At 42.3% G+C, this 13,130-nt stretch overlaps 1 protein-coding gene across 1 annotated transcript in view; it reads right to left on the bottom strand.

The window, feature by feature from the left end:
- The window catches only part of SNTG2 (syntrophin gamma 2), a 129,848-nt gene that overhangs the window by 26,382 nt on the left and 90,336 nt on the right, over positions 1 to 13,130 (bottom strand). Inside the window, exon 15 of the mRNA XM_060117912.1 lies at positions 3,725 to 3,796. Coding sequence (XP_059973895.1) covers positions 3,725 to 3,796 — 72 coding nt within the window. The remainder of the gene's footprint in view (positions 1 to 3,724; positions 3,797 to 13,130) is intronic.

Here is a 13,130-nt window from a genome sequence, read left to right as displayed (position 1 = left end):
ATCATTCCGTTATGATCTACCTTTTGTCATCTAACTTGTTTTTATATTTCCTCCATGCAGTGTCTCTTTGTACACCTAATTCTATAAATGTGTAATGTGATTTTAATGGAGCACTTGAAATATACGACCCTATTAGGTCTTTATTTCTCAGTGATCATCTGACAATTCTCCCAATGTTCACTACTTAAGAATATCATGAAATATTTCCATGCACACAGCTATTTGACTCCTGCAAATTCCTTGTTTTGAGTCAGTTCTGAGAAGTGAGCTCGTTTGATCGAGCACTGAAGTGTTTGTGACTCTTCATCTGAATGGACAAACCTCAGCTCTACATGCAAGAACAAATAGAAGAGTTAAACATAACTTTTGAGGGCTTCCCTGGTGGCGCAGTGGTTGAGAGTCCGCCTGCTGATGCAGGGGACGCAGGTTCGTGCCCCAGTCTGGGAAGATCCCACATGCCGCGGAGCGGCCGGGCCCGTGAGCCATGGCCGCTGAGCCTGCGCGTCTGGAGCCTGTGCTCCACAACGGGAGAGGCCACAACAGTGAGAGGCCCGCGTACCGCAAAAAAAAACCCAAAAAAACAACAACAAAACAAAACCTTTGAACCACCTGAGAAATCCCAAGAAAGGACACTGAAGGATTTCATAGATGTGGTTACTTTCTGCACCTCAAACTGTTGAGCTTCACAAAAAATAATGTGCTATAAACGCTGTGACGTGAGTGAAATCACTGATCCATACACAGCTCATTTCCCCAGATATTTTCTGTAGCTTCTTTTGGAAACAGTAACTCAGTTCTCATGCAATGTATCATTAAGACTAAAAACCAGGAGCGATTACAAAATTAAAGGTCCCTGAGCTGCTGTGGAGACAGCGAGTGACTGAGGCACCTCCCAAATCACTTCCCGCAGCCTGACCAGCTGCAAAGGCCCCTTCCTGACTCTGGGCCCCCACCTGCCATCCTCGGAGCATTTACGGTAGAAAACCCATCCCTCTAAACCCTCTCTCTGCCCCTTGGAAGTGCAGATCTTTTTAAAGCCTCCGCCGGGGGTTCTACAGGGCGAGCCTGGGTGCCACCCACGCCCCTGGAGCGTGAATACCCAGGAACGGGGCCTGTCTTCCTGTCTCTGCGGGCGGGAGCCTCCCTCCGCGGGACCCAGGCCAGGCTGCACAGCTACTTCCCTCCACGAAGATGGGAGAGAGGTTCCTCTTCCTGTGGATGGGGGCCACCTGGGCCACACTCACCCCTCACCGAGCTCGGGGACCCCTGCCCTTTGTTTCAGTGGACTTGAGGTCGGTCTCTGCCCCCAGTGACGTCTTCCTTGTCTGTTTAACTTCGATGGGTACAGGTTTTCTCTGACACGACTTGAGGAGAATTGTATTCTCCTTATTCACAAGGCTACACTTGAGAGGTGGCTGGAGAACAGGTCACAGGAGGACACTCCAGAGAGCTTCCTGCGAGGCCAGTGCTTCTGACAGGTGAGGCAGAACAGGATTTAGAGAGGTGGCATTTCAGGTCAAAGGTCGTGAACTGTTTACATTTTGATAGACCCTTCCTCGCATTGTCACCAACCTTTTCATCTTTGACAGTCGAATTGGCAAACATATTATTTCATGGTTTCCACTTGCATTTCTTTTCTTTTTTTTCATTAATTTTTTTAAAAAATTTTATATGGGAGTATAGCTGATTAACAATGTTGTGTTAGTTTCAGGTGTACAGCACAGAGATTCAGTTATACATACACATGTATCTATTCTTTTTCAAATTATTTTCCCATTTAGGTTGTTACAGAGTATTGAGCAGAGTCCCCTGTGCTCTACAGTAGGTCCCTGTTGGTTATCAAAATGTAAACAGTCCACATCCTTTGACCTAGAAATTCCACCTCTCTAAATTTTTCCTGGTGATACACTTGCACACGTGTTATTACATTGTTTGTAATTGCAAAAAAATGGGAACAAATTAAATACCCCTTGATAAGGGCTTGGTAAAATAAAATATGATACATTCATGGAATTGCAAACTAGGTAGTGGTTTTAAAGTGGGATCATCTCTTTGTGTATATTGAAAAAAGATCCACAAGATAAACTGTAGAGCAAAAAGTGATGTGTGGAATAGTGTGTATGCTTCCATTTGCAGAAGGAAAAAAGAATATTGTACATATAAAAAAAATAGAATCGGATTTAGCTGAGCTTCAGGCCAAGGGAACCTGGACCCCACCTGCCTCCAGTGAGGCTTCTGGAACTTACTCCCCCTCTGTGCTTCTGGGTCTCGGCTGTCAGATGGAGATGACAAGGATTAACTCCTCAGTTGGGGACAGAATTAACTCAGGATGTAAATGGAGCACTTAACAGGGCTGCAGGAGGCTCACTCAGCAAAGATAAGGTATTATTATCAAGATCCTTTGCCAAACATATGAGTAAATTTGGTTCCACTGAAAAATGCAAACGGAATATTCTTAAGCTGAGAGGGAATATTTATGCAGGAGGCGCCACACTGCTGAGCAGTGTTTTTATTATTCACTATGTGGAGGCTGTTTGTGATTTAAGTCACGACTGCAATCAAGTCTGATTGATTCAATTTTCTTATCTCTTTCGTGGTGAGTGTGAAATACAGACACATAATTTTAAGAACTGGAAAAAGGAATTTTTGGAGAGGAGAAAGAGTCATAGAAAAACACCACGCCGACTACAAAATTTGATTTCTGGACTAAATATTAATGACTAGACTTTGAAATGGTGATTATGAAAACAAATCATTAAAAAAATTCTATACTAAAGTGCTAGTTCCTACAATAACCATACATGTATTTCAATTTTTGAAAACTGAAGTAAATATTACAGATAATTTAAAATTCATACGTGCAAAATGACCAACATCAACAATTAAAGGCACCTGAGAAAAGGGGAGATTTTTGTAAGATCACTGTTTTTTTTTGTTTTGTTTTGTTTTTGTGGTATGCGGGCCTTTCACTGTTGTGGCCTCTCCCGTTGTGGAGCACAGGCTCCAGAAGCACAGGCTCAGCTGCCATGGCTCACGGGCCCAGCCGCTCCGCAGCATGTGGAATCTTCCCGGACAGGGGCACGAACCCATGTCCCCTGCATCGGCAGGCGGACTCTCAACCACTGCGCCACCAGGGAAGCCCAAGATCACTGTTTAAAGACTCCCAACAAGACACAGAATTCAATCTCCTTTTTAAAAATGTTGAATGCTATACATTTATTATGATTATTATTTACCCTGCATTGAGTTTAATGCTTTTGCTGTAGCCATCCTCCTGGCTAATTTCATGATTTCAGTTACTTCATAGCAAGTTTATTGATTAAATTTTTTTTTTCAATTTTTCTGAAAAGATATGTTGGATAAAAACAGAAGAGGCTCGATAGTTTATTCATGAAGCACACATATAAAATATGATGGTCCTATGAAGACATCCCAATACCAAATGAAAAACTCAGATGTCTGGAAAGCCATATAAACAAGTTGAAAATATAAAAAGGCCAGAATGAAATAATAAGGTGCCTACATAAAAAAAAGAATAAGGACTTAATAGTTCCTCTATGATATTCTTTTGTGGAATTCTGATGAATGATTGTGGGATGAAGCTAGATGTTCATGTTATTTTACTATTTCAACAGACAGTGGGAAACAAATATTTCTCTCACTCTTTAAACCCAAAGGGTCATCTTGTTAATATGAAAGCATCTATTGTGCAAAGGAAACTTACCTTGTGAACTTTAAATAGTACCTCACAGAGGTTATAGGTTTTTTCCGCTCGGACCCAGTCTAATGTGCTCACCTGCAAGAAATATAAAACAGACACATAAACCCTACGTGTTCTCACCCCAAATAAGGGGAACTGTGCGAGGTGATATAGGTTAACCAACTTGATTGTGGGAACCACTGAACAATGTACACGGATATCAAATCATCACACTGTACACTTTAAATATATTCCATTTTTGTCAATCGTACCTCGATAAAACTGGAAAAAGAAATTAAAGTATACATGCAAAGACACATGCTATTTTTAGTATGAGAATTTAAACATTTATAACAATGGAGCTAGTCAATGTGTCTTTACCTTCATTAAATTCTAAACCAGGAGCAGGACAGTTGAAAAACTAAACTATATGCCATGGCAAGTTTTGCTGAGTAATTGCATGTCCCCGCTGTTGGCTTGAAGCCTGAAGATGTTTAGATACATTATTGATACAAGAACCCAGTAAGGGCGGAACTTATCTATTACACACAATAGGGCATAATTTTAGGAATTCATTTTGGATTTCTTTTACGTTAACTGAAGGACCGATTTTAGGTTAAATTTAGAGACTCCTCACCCATTCTGCTACGCTCCTAACTTCTGTTAAGTAGCTACTGTGTGTCTGCATGGCCATCTGTGGTTTGAGCTGTCCCCTTCCATTTAGTTTTCCTTGCTGATGGTCACTTTCCTTTCCCCCCTGGAAGACCCCCTCTCCACGCCCGGCTCCCGTGCTCCTGGTGGGTGACTGCTCAGCCCAGGGTGGAGGTGCCCTCGGAAGTGAGTCGGTCCGTGCGTCTCACCCTCTGGGCCACGGTGTCTGTCTCAAGGAGAATGTGCCACAGCCAGAGACACAGCTGACACTGAGCAGATGCTCGGACTTCTGGGATGGACCGCTGCTTGCACGGACTTGAAGTGAAATGCTTCCACCCTGAGAGCCTTTGGGAGCTGTGTGGGGACCACGTGGCCACCAGTCACTACGATGTACCCGCACTGGTCATCAGCTGTGACACACACACACCCACTGAGGCAGGATGGTGAGAACGGAGAAGATGGGGGGCCTGAGCTCTCTACCTGCCACTCACTTTCCTGTAAACCTAAAAAACAAAGTTTATTAATTAATTTTCAAAAGCAGGTCTTTCTCTCCATTGCCTTCTGCCTTGACAATTTTCTATTTTATCTGACCACATCTGATTTGAAATAGAGCAGAGAGTGTAGATTCTCAGATGTAGTATCTTGGCACATTTTAATATTATTGTGGAACACTTGTGTAGCCCCAGAACTGATACAGAGCAATATTCTATATTAGATACATAATTGTCTAATATGCCTTCAGTCTACAAATCTTCACTTAAATTACTTCTTTCCAGGTAAATATTTTTTTGAATGATAGAATACACTTCCCTAATTGCCATCGTTAAAATTGCTTCTAGTATTTCTTGCATATTCATAGGTAACTGCTATATAATTTATATGTTAATGCTATAAGATGCTATAAAATTGGTTTTATAAGTGTTATTTAACACATTTTAATGGTGTCTGAAAACATGAGTAGCTGAAACATTATTTCTCAGATTCCAATTTGCAAATCAGAAATAACAATTCACGCTAAGGAAGGAGAGCTGAGTGCATGAGAAAGGCCAGAGAATCCTGGTTTAATGCAGCTTTCCCAGCATGCATCAGCACACAGGAGAGACCTGGGGTCACCACTCCCCACCGCCGGCTGTTTGCTCTTCGTAGGTAACTCAGCCCCAGAAAACCCACCGCCTTCCCCAGCCCCACGCTGCTCCTTTCCTGTCTTCCAGCCCTTCTCCCTTCTTTTTCCTCATTGCCTTCAACATCTCCCTTTCCCTCATCTCGAAGGAGCTCAAAAACCATCCTTGAAGACAGGACTTTCTCTTTAATTTTTCCTAATTTATTTGCCACAGTATCTCTGGGCCTTTTAAAAGTTCATTTAGATATTCTGACACAATGTGTTGGCCACAAGGCTCCATGAATGTGGTCGGGCTTTCTCGGCAAAGACTGCTGGCCCGGGGATGGAGGAGGAGTGAGGGACCCAGGCTGGGGAGGTCTGAGAGCAAATCAGCAGGGACACTTGTAGATTCACTCCCCTGGAGCCACTTATTTGTTCTCATTCCAAGGAGAAATGGACCAGAGGGCTGCCTCCCACGCCCTCCCAAGAGAGCTGTTTATGTTACCTGAGCTCAGAGAGGCTTAAGGACTTCGAGCCCCTCCCGTGTGGCCCAAACCTCTGTGTACACAGAGCCCACCAGCCTCACTCGCCCGCCTGTGAGGCCCGGTTGGAGGGAAGATGCTGTGACTAATTAACAGTCCGCCTCACAGCCACGACCTCACATTTCACGTCAGCATGAAGGAGATCAGTAAACATATGTATTAAAAACTTAACATACGGTTGTTTCTGATTTGGGCAATTTGCCTCCAGCGCGAGGATACAAAAATCCAAGGTCAGATAAAAACGTGCAAATATTTAGGTGTAAATTCACTCGCCATATTTTGTGTATTGCCTTTACATGAGAAGTTGCTGAACATTAAGAGTAAAATTTCTTCTGTTAAATTCAAATGCGCTGGAGTTTCAGACACACTTATGAATACATAAATTAAGTCCCTCAGTGCTCCGTTTCATCCTGTGAGGTACTCAGCTAGCATTTACCACCCCCATCCTTAAACTGAGGAAACTGCTGAATAGAGGGGGAATTAGTGCCTGTGGTCCCACAGCCAGGAAACAGAAAGATTGTTTACAGCCCAAAGCTTCCAACCATTCACTTACAACTTTTTCTCCTTAGGCTCTTTTTCCTAACATGTTGCAGAGTAAATATTTCCATTGTCTTATAAAATCTTTCAGCCCCCATTTTCAAATATGCTTTTGTTATTTTGGATAGTATAGGAAAATGATTTAAATCAGCATAATGCCATTGTGTAGAGGTAATTTTGATTTTTTTTCTAGTTAAAAAGTTACAGTATTTCTGGTTCTGCATGTAAGGAGCTTGAGCATCACCACTCCTAAATAACAATCAGCATGAAACAGAATGGATGGAAAAATCAACAACTCTTGTTGGATCCATAACAGAGGGGAGGACACAGGGCCAACCAAGGCTCCCAAGCACACACATATTGACAGCAAGTGGATGGAGAAAATAGTCCATGTTAACACTAACCAGAGGAAATAGAGGACTATTATTTTCCTACAGAGCACACTTTACAATAAGGAATGTTATCAGGGATAAAAAGTGTATTACATAAAGATGAATGGTCAATTCTCAAAGGAGACATAACAATACTTAACATGTGTACAGCTAACAACAGAGCGTCAGACCATGTGAGGCAAATACAACCTCCAACCATGAGAATGGAACTCGAAGCTTCCCCACTAAGACCAGGAACGAGCAAGGATGCCCCCTTTTCACCATCTAACTGGAAGTTCTTGCTGTGCTCTATGGCAAGAACCGCATGTAAAAGGTGTACAGATTGGGAAGGAAGACATAAAACTATCTTTGATTGCAGATCTTCTCTGTAGAAAACCTGAAGGAGTTGACCAAATGAAACAAACCAAAAACCTCCTGGAAATAATAAGCAATTATAGCAAGGCTGCAGAATATAAGGTTTACATACAAAAGTCAATCACATTCTTGTATGCAAACAATGAACAATCAGAATTTGAAATTAAAAACATATTACCATTTATATTAACATCCCCAAAATGAAATACTTAGTTATAAGTCTAACAAAAACATACGAGATATATATGAGGAAAACCACAAAACCTCTTTGATTAACAAAATCAAAGAAGTAAACAAATGGAGGGATATTCTATGTTCATGGACAGGAAAACTCAACATTACCAAGATGTCAGTTCTTCCCAACTTGATTTACAGATGCAACACAATTCCAATCAAATTCCCAGGAAGTTATTTTGTGGATATTGACAAGCTGATTCTAAAGGTTATACGGAGGCAAAAGACCCCAAATAGGCAACATATTTGAAGGAGAAGAGCAAAGTCAGAGGCCAGAGAACACCTAACTATAAGATTTACTATAAAGACAGTGCGGTATTGGTGAAAGAAAAGACAAGTAGATCCATGGAACAGAATGGAGAGCCCAGAAACAGATGAATAGACTCATCTGATCTTTGCTAAAGGAACGAAGGCAAAACAAGGGAGCAAAGACAGTCTTTCCAACATATGGTGCTGGGACAACTGGATATACAAATACAGAAAATGAATCTAGACATACATCATACACCCTTCACCAAAAGTAGCTCAAAATTGATCATAGACTTAACTGTAAAATACACAACTATAAAAAACTCCTAGAAGATAACACAGGAGAAAACTTAGATGACCTTGGGTGTGGTGATGACTTTTTAGATACACCACCAAAGGCACCACTCATGAAATAATAGATAAGCTGGACTTCATTAAAGTTAAAAACTTATGCCCTGCAAAAGACAAAGTTAAGAGAATAAAACAAGGCATAGACTGGGAGAAAAGATTCTCAAAAGACACATCTGATAAAGGACTGTTAACTGAAATATACAAAGTACCCTTAAAACTCAGCACTAAGAAAACAACCTGAGTAAAAATGGACCAAAGGCCTTCACAGATCCCTCACCAAAGGAGACAGACTGATGGTCAATAATCACGTGAAAATGTGCTCCATGTCATACGTTGTCAGGGAAATGAAAATTAAAACAACACTGAGAGACCACCACACACCTATTAAAATGACTAAAATCCAACACTGACAGCACCAAATGCTGGTGAGGATGTGGAGCAACAGGAACTCTCGGTCATGGCTGGTGGGGATGCAAACTGGTGCAGCCACTTTGGAAGACAGTTTCTCACAAAACTAAACATATTCTTACCATGTGATCCAGCAATCACACTCCTTGGTATTTACCCAAAGGGGATGAAAATTTATGTCCAAACAAAATCCTGAACATGGATGTTTATAGCAGCTTTATTCATACTTGCCCAAACCTGGAAGCAACCAAGATGTCCTTCAGTAGGTTAATGGATAAATAAACTATGGTTCATCAGACAAGGGAATGTTTTTTCAAAGCTAAAAAGAAATGAGCTCTCAAGTCATGAAAAGACATGGTGGAAACTTAAATGCATATTATTAAGTGAAGGAAGTCAATCTGAAAAGGCTACATTCTGTATGACTCCATCTGACATTCTGGAAAAGGCAAAACTCTGCAGACAGTAAAAAGATTAGTGGTTGTCAGTGTTGGTAGGTAGGGAGGTACAAACAGGTGGATCGAAGAGGATGTTTAGGGCAGTGAAAGTACTCTCTAAACCACAATGGTGGACACACATCATTGCACATTTGTCCAAACCCATAGAATGTGCAACATCAAGAGTGAGTTGTAATGGATACTGTGGACTTGGGTGATAAGAGGTGTCCATGTAGGTTCATCCTTGGTAAAACACGTACCATCTGGGGGGATATTAATGATGGGGATGTGTAGGGCCTGGGAGTAGAGGGGAATCTCTGTGCCTTCCCCTCTATTTTACTGTAATCCTACAACTGCTCTAAAAATAAAATCTTTGAAAAAAATTTACCCAGGCTGTTTCATGTCTTTATATGTTGTGTTTAATACACAGCCTTTTCATCTCAAAGCAAATTACAAGGTGAATTATTGTCACGTGGTTACCTTTGGAAATGGGTATGTGCTAAACTATATACTATGGCATCACACACACACACATCTACACACACACCCCCCCACAAAAGGAGCCATGAGAATCCTGCCTTCTTGCTCTTTGGAAATTTTTGTGGTTCATACCTTTCTGATCTCTACCTAACTCTTGTATGTACTAACACTGTATACTCAAACGTTCTCAAAATATTTGACTTTAATAGGAAAATATTTACATACTTGTTTTCTTTATTTAAATAAAACAGAAATGAAACCGCTACCATTTTTACCTTAAATGATATGAATGAACTCTTGGAAACCTTTCCAAAAGTCTGGGAGATGGAGCGTCAACATCACACTGTCTCCGGCAGGGAAACTTCCACACCTGAGAACTCTCCGTGCAGAACTAGGGATAGCAAGTGCACGGGATGAAGCCTCCGCCTCTGTGGGCACCTGGATCGTGGCCTCATGCACGATCCCTCACCCCACCTCTTCCTTTAAGCTGCAAAGGCTGGAAAGATTCTAATGTAGTCTGTCTTTGCTTCTTGTGGAATTTGCTCGTAATTTGTTATTTGAGCGTTTCCATCACAAACTGTTTTGAGATTTGTTGGCATACTGTCCTCACTTGCCCCCCAAAATCTAAAAGGTTGATTTTTCCTCTACACAGTTGACCTTTGAACAGCACAGGTTTGAATTGCGTGGGTCTACTTTTACGTGGATTTTTTTCAACAGTAAATGCATGTAGTAAACACTATGTGATTTGAGGTTGGTTGAATCTGCGGATGCAGAACCGTGGATACAGAGGAACTGCATATAAGGAGGGTGGATTATAAGTTATACTGAATTTTCCACTGTGTGGAGGGTCAGAGCCCCTAAATCCTGCATTGCTCAACTGTATTCTCTTTAGAGGATTTGATGATATTTCCAAATCACATAGCTCACCACAGAGCTTTAATGCTTATTGTTAAATATTTATATTAATAGATATATTAGATATTTATTTAAATACTTAGTATTCACTTTACAGACTATCCAACCAGTAACCAAGGAGCATCTTCTTCATGTTCAGTGTGGTGCTAGATTCAATGGGAGCCACGTTAAGAAGGTCCCAGGACAGCGGAAAATAAACAAATTGGTTTGTAGCATTTACTAATAGAGAGAAATTCTCCATAAGTCATCTTTCAATCTCACAACACCTCTCAAGTAGCCATTTACTTTGTACTTGTTTATAGGTGATATTTAGTAAGGAAATTAAAAAATTATATGAAGACATCAGGAAGTACACAAATAAGTCAACTCAATCTAATTTTTGGAGTGAATACTTATAAATATTACTGCCTTCATCCTTTCACTTCTTCCTGGGAATTACTAGTATTGATTACCCTGGAAAATAGAAATTATGCAGATTCAGGAGAAGCAGGTGGCTTCTGCAACTTGTGACCATGCAGAATCCAGTGAAATGATGTGGAGGCTCATCTGGTCTCGCAGCATTAAGGACCATCTACGTATTGATGCCTCCAAACTCCATCCTGCCAGACAGATGTCATCGCTGCACTAGAAACAAGGGTACCTAACTCTACTTGAAAATCTCCTTGAGGCATCTCTAGATGTCTCCGGCTCAGGAACCCCCAGCACTCACTACTGTGTCCCCCGTGGGGCTCCGTCTGGGCCGGCAGTGGCATTCCCACCTGGCTGGAACCACAGCCACAGGCACCGAGTAGTCTACACCTGTGTGCACGTCTCAGTGGGCTTCTTAAATTCTGCTGCGTTCTAGGGCTTCAGAGGCTGCGACGTGCTATACTGATGGGATGTACGATTTTATATTTACACCTAAAAATCACATTGTGAAACTACAGGCTTTCTTCAGGATAATAAAGTTTTCATATTTCAGTGATCTGAGACTCTAATCTGTTAGCAGGCAATTTTGAATGGATGTGAAAAATTTACATTAGCATCCGGCTACCCTAACTCCAGTGTGATCCGTAAATGAACGTGGGGCTCATGCAGTCTCACAGCTCTGCATCCTGGACATCACTTCCAGACTCCCCTGGGGTCTTGCTTTTCCTTTACAAGTAACAGCATGAGCCAAATATATAAAAAAGGCCTCACTCTTTTTTTGATGTCGACAAAACTATAATTATCAGAAGATGTTGCTGCTGATGACTCTGAGAAGAGATGGGGGATGGTGGAGGAAAGTATCTCTTGCAGAAACTGTTAGGAATGCGAGTTAATGAAAGATGCACCTGCCAGGAAACGTCTTTATTGGGAGAAGGAGATGTCAGTTATAGGAAAAGACGAGAGGGCAGGTGTTTCTTTTTTCTTTTTTTAATTGTGCAGTTCAATGTTTTTTAGTATGTTCACAGTTGTGCAACTATCACCACAGTCGATTTTAGAATATTTTCACCATCCCCCAAAGATATCTTGTACCCTTTAGCTGTCACCCTCCGTCCTTCTCCACCCTCTCAGCCATAGGCCGCCACTAACCTACTTCCTGTTTCTATAGATTTGCCTGTTCTAGATACTTCATAGAAATGAAATCATACAATTCGTGGTCTTTTGTGACTGACTTCTTTCACGGTGTTTCTTTACTACAGGGTAATGTGGCCCTTTCTCCATATCAGAGATGCAACTCTGTCTCGGAGGAATTAGAAATCAGGTAAGGGAGGAGACCCCGGGCAGAGAGACAGAGAGAGTGATAGACAGACAGACAGACAGACAAGCATTTCCTGCAAAGCACCTGCTTTCTGCAAACACATTCTGAACGGGCCCCGCAGAAGAGACAACATGCTGCCGGATCCCACATAATCCAGAACCGGCAATCTCCGGATTTCCAGAACGTTCGTGATACAGGGCTGGTGGCCACCTGTAACCATCAGCTCACACGGGAGGCTCACGTCCAGCTGCAGGGAAGTGGAGTGGCTTTGCTCGGATTATGTGCAAAGCGAGCAAGATCTCCCCGGGCACAGGCGCTGATGGGCAATCCAAGGAGAAGCTGCCAGCCCAGCACCGGACTGACCCAGACCTTTAACTTACTGGTAAGAACTGGGCCAGTTCACCTCGGTTCACGGAGGAAACCAGGGTTCCTCGCGCTGCCCTTTCCATCTCTGAGGGTCACCTGAGCACCTCCACAGCTGCATCCAGAATCGGGAGGGGAAGGCATCCGTGAAAAGACGCGTGCACCCCACGTGTGTGCCTAAAATACCTGTAACGTAGAAGACGTTGCCAAACCAAAGGAAAGGGAGGTGTAGATTGTGAAAGCTGCTCACCGATGCCGGGGAAGCCGGCTGGGGAGGGACCCCGGCCCCGAGGAGGGCACATGGGGAGGACTCAGCCCTTGGCCAGGCCAGAGCAGAGAGCTGAGCAGATTTCAAACTTCTAAGAATGATATTTACGGCAGCAGAAGGCCTGCTCCAGGCCAACCCGAGCAGCTGAGGTCAGCAATTGATTCGCGTGATATGCTGCTGGTGACACGGATCGATGCAAGAAGATTGGCCCTGGGATTTTAAAGTAAACAAGCCAAGCCTGGTGTTAATACAGATGACATTATCCATATGGTGACTGTGGAGATCTCCTGAGCTCCCCAGATTAGAATTTCTGTCCATGAAATTGAAACTGCCATGGGAAGTGGATGAAATCATCTTTCACTATAACAGGTATAGAAATCTGATTAAATATTTAAAGCATTTCTCATAATTTAGAATGTTGTACTATGTA

The sequence above is a fragment of the Mesoplodon densirostris genome, chromosome 14 (assembly GCF_025265405.1).
Source record: "Mesoplodon densirostris isolate mMesDen1 chromosome 14, mMesDen1 primary haplotype, whole genome shotgun sequence".
In the NCBI taxonomy this organism is placed as follows: Eukaryota; Metazoa; Chordata; class Mammalia; order Artiodactyla; family Ziphiidae; genus Mesoplodon; species Mesoplodon densirostris.
Note: the sequence above shows the minus strand (reverse complement) of the source record. Positions and strands in the feature narration are given on the sequence as shown.